The 14,253-nt window shown below is 44.2% G+C and overlaps 7 protein-coding genes across 7 annotated transcripts; 1 reads left to right on the top strand and 6 right to left on the bottom strand.

Moving 5' to 3' along the window:
- Window positions 1-101: 101 nt before the first annotated feature.
- Window positions 102-3,478, bottom strand: L199_007017 (uncharacterized protein; the record flags this gene model as incomplete). Its single annotated transcript, XM_064892714.1, has 9 exons — window positions 102-488; window positions 562-1,280; window positions 1,343-1,553; window positions 1,612-1,777; window positions 1,835-2,436; window positions 2,518-2,702; window positions 2,770-3,028; window positions 3,093-3,339; window positions 3,408-3,478. The coding sequence occupies 9 exons, from the start codon at window positions 3,476-3,478 to the stop codon at window positions 102-104; spliced, it is 2,847 nt and encodes a 948-aa protein (XP_064748786.1).
- A 318-nt stretch (window positions 3,479-3,796) lies between these two features.
- On the top strand, window positions 3,797-4,641 carry L199_007016 (ribosomal protein S12; the record flags this gene model as incomplete). Its single annotated transcript, XM_064892713.1, has 4 exons — window positions 3,797-3,962; window positions 4,110-4,372; window positions 4,473-4,545; window positions 4,619-4,641. The coding sequence occupies 4 exons, from the start codon at window positions 3,797-3,799 to the stop codon at window positions 4,639-4,641; spliced, it is 525 nt and encodes a 174-aa protein (XP_064748785.1).
- A 104-nt stretch (window positions 4,642-4,745) lies between these two features.
- Window positions 4,746-5,984, bottom strand: L199_007015 (uncharacterized protein; the record flags this gene model as incomplete). The annotated part of the gene is made up of 3 exons (XM_064892712.1): window positions 4,746-4,912; window positions 5,066-5,612; window positions 5,676-5,984. 3 exons carry the CDS (start codon window positions 5,982-5,984, stop codon window positions 4,746-4,748), a joined length of 1,023 nt encoding a protein of 340 aa, XP_064748784.1.
- Window positions 5,985-6,277: 293 nt separating this feature from the next.
- Window positions 6,278-7,117, bottom strand: L199_007014 (uncharacterized protein; the record flags this gene model as incomplete). Its single annotated transcript, XM_064892711.1, has 1 exon — window positions 6,278-7,117. One exon carries the CDS (start codon window positions 7,115-7,117, stop codon window positions 6,278-6,280), a length of 840 nt encoding a protein of 279 aa, XP_064748783.1.
- A 592-nt stretch (window positions 7,118-7,709) lies between these two features.
- L199_007013 (uncharacterized protein) lies at window positions 7,710-8,633 on the bottom strand (the record flags this gene model as incomplete). The annotated part of the gene is made up of 1 exon (XM_064892710.1): window positions 7,710-8,633. One exon carries the CDS (start codon window positions 8,631-8,633, stop codon window positions 7,710-7,712), a length of 924 nt encoding a protein of 307 aa, XP_064748782.1.
- Window positions 8,634-9,163: 530 nt separating this feature from the next.
- L199_007012 (uncharacterized protein) lies at window positions 9,164-10,024 on the bottom strand (the record flags this gene model as incomplete). Its single annotated transcript, XM_064892709.1, has 2 exons — window positions 9,164-9,331; window positions 9,449-10,024. 2 exons carry the CDS (start codon window positions 10,022-10,024, stop codon window positions 9,164-9,166), a joined length of 744 nt encoding a protein of 247 aa, XP_064748781.1.
- A 523-nt stretch (window positions 10,025-10,547) lies between these two features.
- L199_007011 (uncharacterized protein) lies at window positions 10,548-13,946 on the bottom strand (the record flags this gene model as incomplete). Its single annotated transcript, XM_064892708.1, has 11 exons — window positions 10,548-10,892; window positions 11,026-11,495; window positions 11,572-11,704; window positions 11,767-11,852; window positions 11,961-12,395; window positions 12,483-12,601; window positions 12,688-12,819; window positions 12,934-13,034; window positions 13,113-13,209; window positions 13,323-13,464; window positions 13,733-13,946. 11 exons carry the CDS (start codon window positions 13,944-13,946, stop codon window positions 10,548-10,550), a joined length of 2,274 nt encoding a protein of 757 aa, XP_064748780.1.
- Window positions 13,947-14,253: the final 307 nt, after the last annotated feature.

Below are 14,253 nucleotides of genomic sequence, written 5' to 3'. Positions count from 1 at the left end.
CAGATTTTGGTAGATAGATACACACGGAATATGAATCTGAATATGAATCCAAATGATGCATATGAAGGTAAATCCAAATCTCAGAATTGTACGCTAGTTACCTATTTCCCGCCTCTTCTCTGTTTTCTCTTTCTACCAATCAAACTACCCAGATGATTGCCCAATTTCTCGATACCTTTCTTCTCATTTACATCCTCAGCACCGCCTCGCTTAGGTTCTTTTTGTTCAACCCTTGGACCTCTTTCGCTCTTACCTGCTTTGAATTCTTTCTTGGCGCCTTTTCCATCTCTCTTCTTATCAAATTTGGCTTTCTTACTCTTGGGCGTAGAAGCATTCCCACCTTCATCATCACTATCTTCAGCAGCGATCACACCTGATTTCCTCTTTTCCCCTACACCAAATTCCCTCTTTCCGTTCCTATCCTTATCTCGAGGTTCCCTGGGTCCATCTCGATGCGATGTAATCTTCTCAACTCGTCTCCTCACAACCTAAGCGATACACGAAATCATCAGCACTCCATCTATTTGTTCTACTGGAATGATTGATGAAAGAAAAACTCACCTGAACATTCTCAATACTAAACTCAATCAACAACGTTTTCCCACCTCTCATCCCACCTTCTGACCGATCATCACCTTCACTCAAACGCTGTTCTATCCTTTTCAATCTACCTTCCAACTCATCGACACTTTCACCCCCTTTGGAAGTCTTGCCTTCTCTGGCACTCTTCAATTGTTGTTCAGTCTTATCTTTCAGATCTTTTAATTCCTCTTTCCACCAATCCCACATCAGTTTCCCTACTTGGGGATTGTTATTGGCGAATCGAAGGACTTTCAGAGCATCTTTATGAGATCTCATTTCCAAAAATCCATATCCTTTCGATCGTCCTTGACCACTTAACGGATCAACTTTCTCAGTTTGTCTGACGATCTTCGATTGGATCACCGCTGTCTCCCTTTCTTTACCTTTTCCTTTTTTAGACGATTTGCGAGCCTCGAGGGCAGCCGATAACGTTTCGTCCATCTCTTCTGTCCTACTTAATCCTTCTCTCTCTTCTTTGGATACCTCCGCGTCGAACTCTCTCACTGCATATATAGCCAATCGTTTGAGCGTACGATCAGTGGCGAACAGTGGAAGTTGTCTAATGGATAGACGGGTCTTGGAGATGTACAATGAAGGGTTAGATCGAAGAAGGGTTTTTCGGGCGTTGAAGGACGCCTGTCGTTTTTCGACTTCTGCCTCGGGCAATGAAGCCGCCGCTGGGGAGTTGGGGAATATCACTGGTTACACAAGTCAGCTTGATGGTTCTTGTATTGGGTTTGGAAACAGACTTGAAGCTCACCTCCTTCTCTCATAAGGTATGTATTCCTCTTATCACCCGCGTTCCTAGCTCTCTCACTATCCTCTTTCATCAGGCCAGCCTGTTCTCGAGTGACAGCTCGGGAAACTTCCAGTGTTCTCCCATGAAGGACTAATCGACTAACGAGCGAAGACGAGGGATCCGCGGTAAGTACTGAAGGAAGGGCAAATGGATTTTTGGCTCCTCCACCAAGCTATGGGGACGATCGTTAGCTTGGGCGAGCGCTTCAGGTGTAGGAACGGTCAACATACGGGCATAGCATTCGCACCTGTCTCTCTAGCGACTTTCTCCGCTTCTTGAATCGCTTCATCGGCATGTTCGACTTTCCAGAAGCAGACAAATCCAGTTCCTCGCGATCGTCCAGTGGATTTATCAATGGTTATCCGGGCATATCGTAACGGACCAAATGATCGGAACCTGGCAGAACGTCACATCAGGACTATAGAGGAGGGAGACCAAATTTGCTATACTCACAAGGTGTTTAGTTCTTGCTCGGTAGCTTCAAACGGTAGATTTCGGATGAATAACGTTGATCCAACATCGACAGATGGTAAAGCCGGTTTGACTGGCTCTTCTTCTTCTTCCTCAACTTCGTCTGAGCCAGCTTCTGACATATTAACATCCTCATCGTCCTCCGCCTCATCCTCATTGCTCTCTTCATCTTCATCACCTTCACTTCCAGACTCGTCGTCATCCGAATCCTCTTCACTTCCAGATCCTTCTTCAGAACCAGACTCTGAACCGGATCCAGCAGGTCCACCACCTTGTTTTGCCTCGGCGCCATCCACTTTTCTGGCCTCTTCCCATTTCTCTTTACTCAAAGCAAAGTCCACAGCAACCTCTCTACCCTGCTTGCCCGATTTTGTCTTCAACACTTTCCCATTAACACCTTCGATAGCTTTCTCGGCGTCTTTACGAGTAAGGAACCATACAAAGGCGAAACCTCTTGCTCGGGGTGGTGGAGGTGGTTTGGAGGGATCAGATGAAGGTGGAAGTTTGGATGGAAGAGTTGGTAAGTCAATAGAATGAATAGGACCATATGGTAAGAACGTTGCTCGCAGATCTTGGATCGTGGTCTATCCTCGGATATGGCAGATCAGCTTAGTCATATAATGATCCTCACGAAAGCATGAGTGGTAATGAGAATTCAAACTCACATCCCATGCGAGATTACGGATGATCAATCTACCAGCGTGACTCTGACTTTTACCTTCACCCCTTGCTGAGAGCTTCTCCAATCTCTTTTTCAGCACACAAGAAAGAAGCGAGCCTTTGTAGGTGTGACCATGTAATTTAGGTAACGCCTTCAGCGCTTCACCATGAGAAGGAAAGATGATATTCGCTACAGATACAACGATAGGGTCAGTCGGTATCTCACGTCATTCGCAGACTCAAAAAAATCAACTCACCTGTATCTCGGTTAGCAGCTTCGCTCTCGCCTTCACCTTCTTCAGCAGGTATAGGATATACAAGTTCCGCTTTACCATCGATCTTCCTGACTTTCTTCCATAAGACATTCTTGGTGATCCCTTCGGGTAAGCCAGAAAGTACCAGTGTCCTTATAGCATTTGGATCACCAGACTTCTCTTCGCCAGCCGCAATACGAGGTTTGGTCTTGGGTTTGGAATCTTGATCAAGTGCAGCAGCTTTACGTTCTTTCAGTGGTGCCTAGGGGTTCACCTACCATAAGCTACACTTCTAGCATAAAGGTCTCGGGGGATGATGAGCTTACTCTTTCTCCTGCTACGGACACTCTAATCTTCCTATTCCCACCTCCAAATACACTCCCATTTAATTCTTGTACTGCTCTATCGGCATCTTCTTTCAAGGAGTATGTGACGTAACCTACACCTTTCGATTTACCGGTATCTTTATCCGTAGCTACGAAGCCGTGTCTTACTGGTCCAAGATATGAGAAATGTGTGAGCAAGTCGGTGGTGGTCGCTGTGTAAGGTAATGAAGAGACGAAGACAGTCGTACTAGTGGATCAAATTGGACATTGTCAATGATCATCAAAGGACACGGTATCAATGGAAGGAGAACTCACTTGACTCTCTCTTTCCTGTCCTTCTTGGATCCAGATCCCTCCGATAATGGTATGTAATCTTCTTCGGACATGATGTCTTGATCTTTCCACGAAGCAATGAAGAGTAAGAGGACTTGATCACCGCATGTGCTCTTTCAAACTTTCAACCTGTGTTTTTCTGAAATCTTGAAATCTTTCTGAGATCGCAAAGGCGGTTCCGACGGAAATGATCTTTTTAAACCTCCTTAAATGCCACATCATTTGCATGTTCAGGAGGAATGATAAGGGATCTTGGTTGAAAATAAGTTGATGTCTTTGCTGTTGCTCATGCAATCATCCCGGTGGTGATATATCGCTTCTTCACTGCTTCCTCTCATCATTGGTTTGTACCATCCATTACACTATTCAGCATGAACGCTACCAGATCGCTTCTCGCTCTCACATCGTCCTTCGCCCGAATGGCTGTCAGGCCGCAAGTCCCTCTCACTTCTTCCTCACGATCGGTCATTACCCCTGTAGGAAGAGAGATGAGAGGTTTCGCTTCATCTTCGAGATGTGAAGCTACCATTCAACAGGGTGAGTAAACGCTCATTCAATCAATCGAGTATATCATTCGCTGACCAGTCGAATCTATTGAATGTTCATCTCATGTACTTTGCTACATCACTATAAATCTCACCCCAAAATCGTGTTTTCACATCATTCCTGTCCAACCACCACCAGTCCTTCGAGGAGCTCGTAAATCATCCAAACGGAAATCATCTGTCCCTCTGCTAGACAACTGTTTCCAGAAAAAAGCAGTCTGCGCCAAAGTGTATACCACCAAACCTCGTAAACCCAATTCAGCCGTTCGTAAAGTCGCCAGAGTCAAGTTGAGTAATGGGTCAATGACCACCGCCTATATACCTGGGGAGGGTCATAATCTACAGGAACATAGTGTGGTGTTGGTAAGAGGTGGTGGAGCGAAGGATTTACCTGGTGTTAGGGTGAGCTTCTCGTCTACTTCGACTTCCTCAATACAGACTGGACTGCATTTTGTGTACTGTTCTTGTGGAAGGAGGCTGATCATTTGTTATAAATGTTTAGTACAAAATCATCAGAGGTGCTTTAGATTTGAATGGTGTAGCAGGTAGAATATCGGCGAGATCGAAATTTGGTGGTGAGTCTTTTTTTGGATATCTTTCTTCCAGTCGGTATCATGCTAATTAATTTTGTTCTTGTCCCTTCAACAGTCAAGAAACCTAAGAAATCATAGACATCTATCATTACCTTGGCATACAGATACACTGCATAATGATACATATACAACTCTGTTCAACATCAATGACACAGCAATAACGGATTGATCGGCTATATAATTCATGAAGCTCCTAAAAGCTGTTTAGGTCTTTTATACACAAACCTCTTCGCTTTGTGTCCCCTCTCCTGACCTTCTCCCGTGCCGTGACCATCTTTCCAGCATTCTTCGCAGTACAGATCGTCGTCGCATCCGAGACAAATGAGCGTCGCGTCTTTGTTGCATATACCTGTGTCCATGTCCATGAGGGGCAGGAGGTGATAACAGAGAACGAACGAGTGAGGTGGAAGCGGAGGGGCAATCAAGGAGGTATGGAGGAGCAATGTCAGCATTCATAATTACATGAGAAATCCCGCATCCCAAATGGCATGTTCTGACTTACAGCACCAACTATCGGTATCATCATCCCTATTCATATCAAATCCAGGTAAACTCCAGCCCTTCGGTACTGTCTTCGTTATTGGGCCTCGTTGAGTTTGTTCAGGTCTGATAGGAGAAGGAGATAATCCCATCAGGGCATCCAACCTTTTCTTCGTTTCTTCGTCTACCTCTTCGTCATCCTCCTTCGGTATATGAGTAGGTAAAGAAGGGAATGATAATCCTTCCAAGCCCGGTATTATATTCTGCTGTTGATCATTATCCTTATTGGCTTCCTCATCAACCTGATCGTGGGCAGGATCGTGCGATTTGTCCAGACTAGCTTCCTCTAGCGCACGTATGAGGATCTGCTCCTCGGTTTCTTCCTGATCTTCCTCCCCTTCTTCCTCACTTGCTTCCTCTCCCTCATTTCTCCTAATGGGAGGTATGTGCTGTTTCGCATCTTCAAGAGCTTCTCTAGCATCTTTCGCGAGGGTTTTGCCGGTTGACTGTCCACTGAGAATGGGATTGTGGGAATGAGCTGATATGCAAGAAGCTAAGAATTTTTCTACCTATACTCACATCATTCATATCAATCACATGTTTCAATACGTCGAAATTGTCGTCGTACTCACATCTCTATCCTCACTATCTTTATCATCCAGTCCATTCCTCACATCATTTCCTCTGAGATTAGCTATTCGTCTAGCCAACTCGTCGACCTCTCGCTCCGTCTCTGCATTGGATTCCTTTCCGACAATCAAACCATCAAATCGACCATCCGCTATCCTCTCCAACTCCTCGTCTTCCTCTTCCGCTCTCTTCGCGGAAAGCTCAATATTGTATCTAGGCGATGATGATCCAGCCTGAGTTGCATGATCGGTAAGCTGGCTAGTCGGCGCACGGAGAGCTGCGAAGCGCTTGAAAAGGTCGTCGTCTGACATACTGCGGTGGTGAGGAGAGGGAAGAATGATAGTCGAGGAACGAGGATGACCTCCACTTGGTCAGTTGGGTTCAGCACATAGCTAGTTAGTTACCTAAGTGGTGGCAAAGTGTACCAAGCGACGAGTGGTGGCATTTCAAAATGAACTTCTCCAGCTAAGATATACCTTGCTTGCGGGACCCTAGAGGGACAAATCGCCTAGGACTCTATATACAAATTGATATGATTGTTATTCAGCCACTCGCCTGTAGACCATCTCGTACTTATGAACATCGTCATCTTTCCCATTCCTCATTACTCATCCTTTAGTGATATGATATTTACAGGTTCAAACGCCTCGAGCTCATTCAGACTATCCTCCCAGACTTTCATGACCTCACATCCGTACTCCGTATGATCACTTGCAGCCTTATGAGCTCGGGGATAGCTAAGCACATTATCAATTTTGCACTGGTCAATGAATTCAAGAAGTATGTCCCTCTTTTGCGTAAATGTGTTTGAGGAAGGTAAAGGTGATACAATCATTCTGATACCCGTAATCTCACTTTCCCTTTCTCTTTCACGTTTAGGTTGATTAGCAGTGTCAACTCCGAACCACCATTCTTCCACTGAATTTACGATAGAAGAAGAAATATATTTCTCTTTATCTTCAGGGTCGTGCGTGGTACCGAATATCAAAATTCCATTCCAATCATCCTTATTCTCTTCAAACATCTTGTTGATCCTTTGGATATCTCTTACCGTAGTGGCTTGTACCTCTTTCTGCCTGTAAGTTCCATTTTCTACGAGAGTACCATCACTGATATGTCTATAAGTGTATCCAGGTTTGAATTCGATCCAACTAGGGAAAAAGGCCGCTACGCTTTCTCTGATATCTCTCTTCAACCTCAATTTTGAGGCTTGTGAAGCTCTCATCGTATCATTGTATAGATCAATCAAATGATATGCAGCTTCGAAATTCTCACTTTTCTGTATCGACTTATCGAGACCTTCTCTACCACTTTGATCGGTCCCATACCATTTTGTGTGGTTTAATGATAGTTGTCTAGTAGAGGGGTGTTCAGCAAGGGACCAATACAATACTGAGATTTTGGGGTCTCCCGCATGGGTCTCGTTGGAGAGATCGGAAGACATGGAGTGAGTTGCCACCTGGTGATTCGTTTTTGATGTGGATGTGACTGGGTTGAGGACTGGTATTGTCAATCAGTGGTCGGAACGGAACCGGTCAAAATGCGTGGTTTAGTCAAACTCCAGTGGAGAGTTGAGAACCAATATGTATACGATGGGATATCGACCTTGTGTATAGTGTAAAGCAAAAAAGACAATTAGAATCGTATCCTAAACAGGGAAAGCTTATATCTTTCACCCTCAAAGTTGACTCGAGAGAAATTGTACTAGGCTGCATACCTCACTCGTCTTCGTCCTCGGTGGACTTCTAGTAGTTATAAAGGATAACTGAAAAGCAATCCATTATGGCTCTTCAAGGGGTCTTCATCATTGTACACCAACTGTATTGCAAAGGAAAATTCCAGGGTAAACCCAACAAGGGATACAAGATGCCACATCAGGCGAGGTGACGAAATCGCAGGTGACTTCGCTCTATTGATATCCTAAACCAGGATTTGTACCGTAAGCACTGGGATGTATTCATTCATGATCTCATAGCCAGCTCCCTCAAGATCTCCAAGTCTGATAGGTGTCGACTGTCATAGAATAACATATGTATTCACCAATCCCAAGCATCTTTCGCTGACTTTGAAATTCCTCCTGGTGTTCCATCGTTATCATCCATCGGTCCGGCAAGTTGCACTCTCTCCAGAGCCTGCATCTCCTCCAGAGTCTTATGCCAGACTTTGATGACTTCACATCCACTATACCCCTCCGCCAGCCCACAAGCCTCAGGCCAACTAGGTAGATCGTTAGACACCTTCCTACTCCAATAAGCACTTCCCAACTTATCCAGTACACTTTTCTTATGATTGTAGAATAATCCATTAGATTCATCTGGAGATACCAATACCTTGAAATCGGTGATCTCTCCTTCTGCAGATGTTCCTATCCATGAACTACCGCTTCTCATGGGATCAATCGTACTACCCAAGACTAAAAATCCATTAGCAAGCTTGGGCGTACACTTGGTCTGTTCGAGTTGACCTTCAATTCGTCGAATATCTTGTAAGGTAGTTTGAGCGACCTGTTGAGTCCGGAAATATCGACTGATATCCTCTTCCTCATCTGATCTTTGATTTTGGGATTCAACAACGACGTTTCGGTAGGCCTTCAAGATGTCTTGTGAAATTGCCCATTCTTCGTCTTTGCCCGAATAAAACTGCGTAGAAGCCACATAACAAGTCCCATTTGGATCTCTAAACTTAGTACATCCCTCTGCAACTTTATCAATCTGCGATCGAGCTTTGACATTCGTACCGTACCATGAAACATGGTCGAATGTTACCCTGTCAACAAACATCATGTTGGTAGTGTTCACTGACCAGTAAAAGATCGACGAGACAGGGTCGGTTGGAAGGCCTTCGTCTTGAGTGCCACTTGAGTTATATCCCGTTGGTCTGAGAGTGACGGGATCGGCAGATGAATAATGCGTTTGTGTGCCGCCCCATCCGTAAGGGGTGGTCGTGTCTTCACTTGCCATTGTTATGTACCGTATTCTTTTGGAACCAAAAGATTTATACTGTATGAATGAAAATTCGAGTGATACAGTAATTAGATTAATTTGAGTAGTGACCTATATGGTGAGAGGGGAAAGGTAGAGGATAAGTGCAGATATCGCTCAATCATATTTATAAAGAAGGTACAGTCGACGTTTCAATGTATCCCCACGTAGCCTTACACCAGAAAGAATCCAAACGGGAGTTGAACATCCTTTATCAGAAGGAGAGCTGAGCCGCCAAGCGTTGTGACATCGCGACTCGGGGTTTGTTTTCGAATCCTTTGATGAACAGTACATCAGTTTCCAAAGGGCAAACTGGCTGAAAGAGAGAGCTGTATAGTAGTAGCGGAGCTGGTGGAGAATGTGAATCGGTGGCACAGGTAAGACCATGCTGGAAAACCAGATCAAATCACCAGCCATGACAGTAGCATGAATCCTGTCTCCAATTTCCGCTGATGAGATGTTATATGCATTTCCCTAACTTCCAATTGAAATACAGAACTACAATAACGTCAATCCCAATCCACCCATTCCTCGTCTTCTTCGGTCTTTGTCGTATTGTATTTCTCTCTTTCAGACTTCTGAGCAGCCTGAGCCTCAGCCTCAAGTTGTGCAGGGGTCCGATCAAACGGTACAAAACTCATATTTTCAAATCCCTCAAATTCCTCCAACGTACTTTCCTATACATTCACAACCTCGCACTCAGTGTATCGCTTCTTCAATTCACTAGCCAGTTCAACACTCGGATACTCGTTAGATACTTTGTACCTCATATATTCACTAGCAAACTTATTTACCATTTCCTTCTTTTTGGTATACGAGAGCGAACGTTGAGTAGGTTGAGATGATATCAATATCCCTATATCTGTAATCACCTCTTTAGGCTTGCTGAAGCTATACCACGATGATTGATTTGTAGGAATTTGCTTTGTGCCCAAAACCATATACCCAGCTCTAGCCGTGTCATCTTCATCCATATCTTTGATTTTGCGTATATCGTTGACGGTACTTTCCTTGACAAGCTTATGTCTATACCCTTGATTCGGATCGTTTGGGAATTGACGATCAACTTCGTCAATGAACGTACTTTGAATAAAATCATTGGCACTTAAACCATATTGACTTGGGTTCTGTATCATTCGCTCATACAAGGATGAAATATTCTGACCTAATGTGTCGACTGATGATTTGATCTGAGAAATAGAAGCTGTACCGTACCATGTTACATATCTTGGCTCAATGGGTGCGTTAACTCTAGACTTTTCAGATATGTGGTAGTAGAATATGGATAATTCGCGATTAGAGGGGTGAGCCATTTCATTGAGGCTTTGGAGTTTGAGTTGAGGTTGACTTCCACTGCGACTTCCTCTCATCATGTGAAATCCTGAGGTAAAGTACTGGATGTGACATTTAACCAAGCAGATTTCTAAATCATGATGCAGCATCCATTTTTTTTGTGTCATTAAGGAGCCGTGTGCTGTAAGCATGCTGTAAGCATCCAAGCTGAGATACGATACCATGATAGAAGGCATACAATACACAGTAGAGCCAAATCCTTTGATTTATTTGCGGTGGATTCTTGCTCAAATTCGGGCCCTCAGACTCAGTAATGCAGCTGCACGTTTGAAATGCTACAGTGGAATTCATCATTTCAAACACAATCTCGTCAGAGAAAAGAGGAACCAGTAAGAATGAAAGAAAAAAGGTCAACACGTTGAATATGATACGTTCATATCGTAAAAAAAAAAGATCTATAATAAATTCTGTCTTGTACGCGAAAGTGTGTGAAAGGATGAAACACTAAACGTGATCTAATCATAAACATCTCGATAAGTTCACAAATAAACCATCTATATATGATTCACATTTACACCTCGCTCTCTCCTCTGGATCAGTTTACCCACTAGCCAACTCAGCAATCAACTGACAAGCCATCTCTAAGAAATGGAATGGTCCACTGACACCTCCTATCGACTGTTGACCCGACGGATCTTTCGGTTTGGGTACGCTGCTTCCATTGGAGTTGGTATTGGTGTTGGTGTTGGTGTTGGTGTTGGTACTGGATGAAGAAATCGTATTGCCAGTACGTCCAGAAATCATTGACGAAGCGTCTACACCATCATGTCGAGAGACGTCAATAACGTCTTTCTCTTTCTCTGTGACCATGTAATATCCTAGATTACGGAAATCTACGAGGTAATGTTGGTCGTCGACTCGATAGAGTTGGAGATCCATACGGACCTAAAGAGATTACGAAAATCAGCAGTGCTCTCTATACACAACATCATATAATGCTATTGCCAAGAGAAGAGGAGATGTATGTGTATTTACGAATACGGGAAATGAAGAGTCTTTGTCCAAATGTGTCACTCACAATAACATCCCCATACCTGGCCCTAGTCTCAACATGATACAAGCTCTGAGCCGATTTCTCCTGAGCCAAAACCTCCTTTTTCGTAGGTGGTTTTTTACCCATCACAGGTCTAGTACCATTATTATCTTCTGCATATTGTTCAAGGGCAGCTTCCACTTCTTCCGTATATCCTCCGGGAGGTGCACCACCAATTTCGGGCAAGTTTATATCCTCTTTCTTCTTCCATTGCATTCCCAATACATTGAGAGTCTTGTATATCTCCAACATCACTTCCATTGGGGGCGATCGCGATCGGATACCAAAATGCCACTTCGGTTTCGACATGGATTTATCTAATCTTCTGGGTGGGTCAGGAACAGGAGGTGATAGTAAGGCTCGAGCTGCTGCTTCGGCCGCTCCCTGTGGATCTACGCCGGGTACTTCGGACGTAGGTGTCGCTAAGGCTGTTGAAGCGCCTGATGATGATGGTGCTGTGAAGGTGAGATACCGAATACTTTATTAGCTTGATCTTCTTTGGCCATAATGACCGTTCTGATTGTTACTAACGAGTCAGATACCCCGGTAAACTACTATCGAGCACATCGAAATGAGCGTTAGGAATATCCTGGATTTCCAAATCCACATCCTCTTCGATATCCATTTGCTCATCTACGCCATTCTGCTGCAATTGAGATGGTGGCTAACGATACAGCATGAATGGTCAGCTATCCGTACTTTTCAGAGACCGTCCCTTCAGCTCACAGGTATATCAGCGTTCCAGGCAGGAGGCGAGGAAGCCATGAATTCTTCCATTGCAGACGTGTCTTCATCCTCTTCGAATCCATAGGCTGATGTGCGAGAGTCATTAGATGTCAGTCTTAAGTTGTAATCTAAATCTGGTTGAGGAGGTACGGGTGATAGGCTATAAGCTGCAAGAGCCAGAAATCTCGACTCACAATCCTTCAATATCCTTCGATGATCCCTTACAAGCTGATAAGCCACCTTCACCTGATTATCACCATCTCTCTGTAACGCATCCCATACCATCGGTTCAGTGTATGTCGAAATCTTCTCTAAAAGCTCTTCGACAATATCAGGATCGATTATACCCAAATCCTCTGTAAATACCATCCCCTTGGCTTCTGCAACTTTCTTAGGATCTGCCTGACCTTCGTTAATCAAAAGTAAAGTGGTCATATCGTCCATTGGTAATGCTGGATATCGGTCCATCTCAGGTAAAGGCTCAAGATATCTAGGTAGATTTTCTTGGAAAAATGGCATTTGACGGATTTCCGCTATGGTCGCTCGTTTTAGGGGATCAACCTCTAACATTCGTTTGAGAAGGTGTCGAGCGGGTTCAGAGACGTGCGAGGGGATATGGAATACACCATCTAGGTATATCGGAGTCTGTCAGTTTTGTTATTCGATGTGGTAATACACAACACAGGATGTTATGATGAAAGTGAAAGACGACTTACTCTCGATTTTCTTGAATAGCGTTGGTATATGTTCATCATCAAAAGGTAATTTACCACATAGCAAGACATACATGATCACACCTGCTGACCACACGTCGATTTCGGGACCAGAGTATAGTCTAAAACGAGGGGATGTAGATCAGCAAGGTGAAAGGCAAACGGAGAATGATTGATGGGTTAGAATACACAGAGATGTCATACTCACTTTCCAGATATGACCTCTGGAGCAGCATAATTAGGACTTCCACAACTCGTTTTCAAGAAATCACCATCCGTCATCAAGTTGGATAAACCGAAATCACCGATTTTGATATTCCTTCGGGAGTCGAGGAAGAGGCTGTAGTAAGATCGATTGTCAATCGTCAAAATCAAGTCATTGTCGTGAAGTAGATCGTAATGTTTCCGACAAAGGGGATGTCTTCTCGAGGATCAAGATGAAAGTATCACTCACTTTTCAGGCTTTAGATCTCGATGTACGATATGATGTCTATGACAGTATTCTATAGCTGATATCATCTGTTGGAAGAATCGTCTAGCTTCGTCTTCCGTCATCTGTCGTATCAACATCGAACATCAGCCGATGTTGTTGTTTCAAAAAATAACAGGATGATAAAGATAAGGAAGACCCACCCCGTGTTTCCCTTTCGATACGATATAATTGAACAATTCTTCACCCGCATATTCCATCACCATAATCACGTCGGTAGGGGTGGTGATAACTTCGTATCTGGTGTAGAGAAAGGAGGTCAGCATGATACGGCGATCATCATTAGACATATAGGGCTCTGATTGTAAAATAGAGGTTGTAGGAGATATGAGTGTCGATGTGACAACACTCACAACTTGATGATATGAGGATGTCTCAACACCTTCAAATACTGTATCTCCCTTTTCACCCTAGCATTCATATCGGGTGTAGTTATCTTCGCGCGGTTGATCAACTTGAGAGCGACTTGATGTCCTGTTATCGCATGTGTGGCCACTGTGAGGTGATTACGGTGAGTCAGCAAGGTGTATTATGGATAGTATACCACTATATACACCATATAGTGATTAGTATATAGTATAATCCGTTCCCACCCTCCCTCCCTTATACTACTATGCCCCCATCCCACCCCAAGCTGCCATATATGATATATCCCACCCTCCCACCCTTGTATACTACGCCCCCCATCCCACCCCAAGCTACCAGTATGAATGCCGCCCCATCCCGCCCCTAGCTGCCACTACAAGGAAAAGAGCAAACTCACACTTCACCTTTCCAAAACTCCCCGTCCCCAACGTCCTCTCTATTATATACTGCCCCACCCTAGGCTTCTGCCTAGGTAGGGGTACATTCTGCTGTTGTCCTCCACCATATCCCCCATATTGATGTTGATTTATTGAATTATACCTTCTCCCTCCTGTGTTACTGTTACTCCCACTCGCTTGATTAGGTGCTGGAGGTGCTGGTCTCGTTGCCATGGTTATTATGGGAATGTGAATGGGAAAGAGTTGAGAGTTGTACGCGATGGAATATGAATATGGTGATGACAGGCGGATAAGAAGGATGAACGATGGTCGAGTTCAGGTCGGTCGTAGTTGTTGTCAGTAGAGATACGTGAGTGTGAATGACGATGATGATGATGATGTGAGTACGAGTAGAGCAGTAGCATAAAGGGGGGACCATTCACGCATTGAGGGTGGATGTGTGATCGGATTGCGGGGGTGATATTGATATGAGACAATTCCCCAATCTGGCAATTCCAGTACCACGTAGGTTGGACACATC

The sequence above is a fragment of the Kwoniella botswanensis genome, chromosome 2 (assembly GCF_036426115.1).
Source record: "Kwoniella botswanensis chromosome 2, complete sequence".
Taxonomy (NCBI): domain Eukaryota; kingdom Fungi; phylum Basidiomycota; class Tremellomycetes; order Tremellales; family Cryptococcaceae; genus Kwoniella; species Kwoniella botswanensis.
Note: the sequence above shows the minus strand (reverse complement) of the source record. Positions and strands in the feature narration are given on the sequence as shown.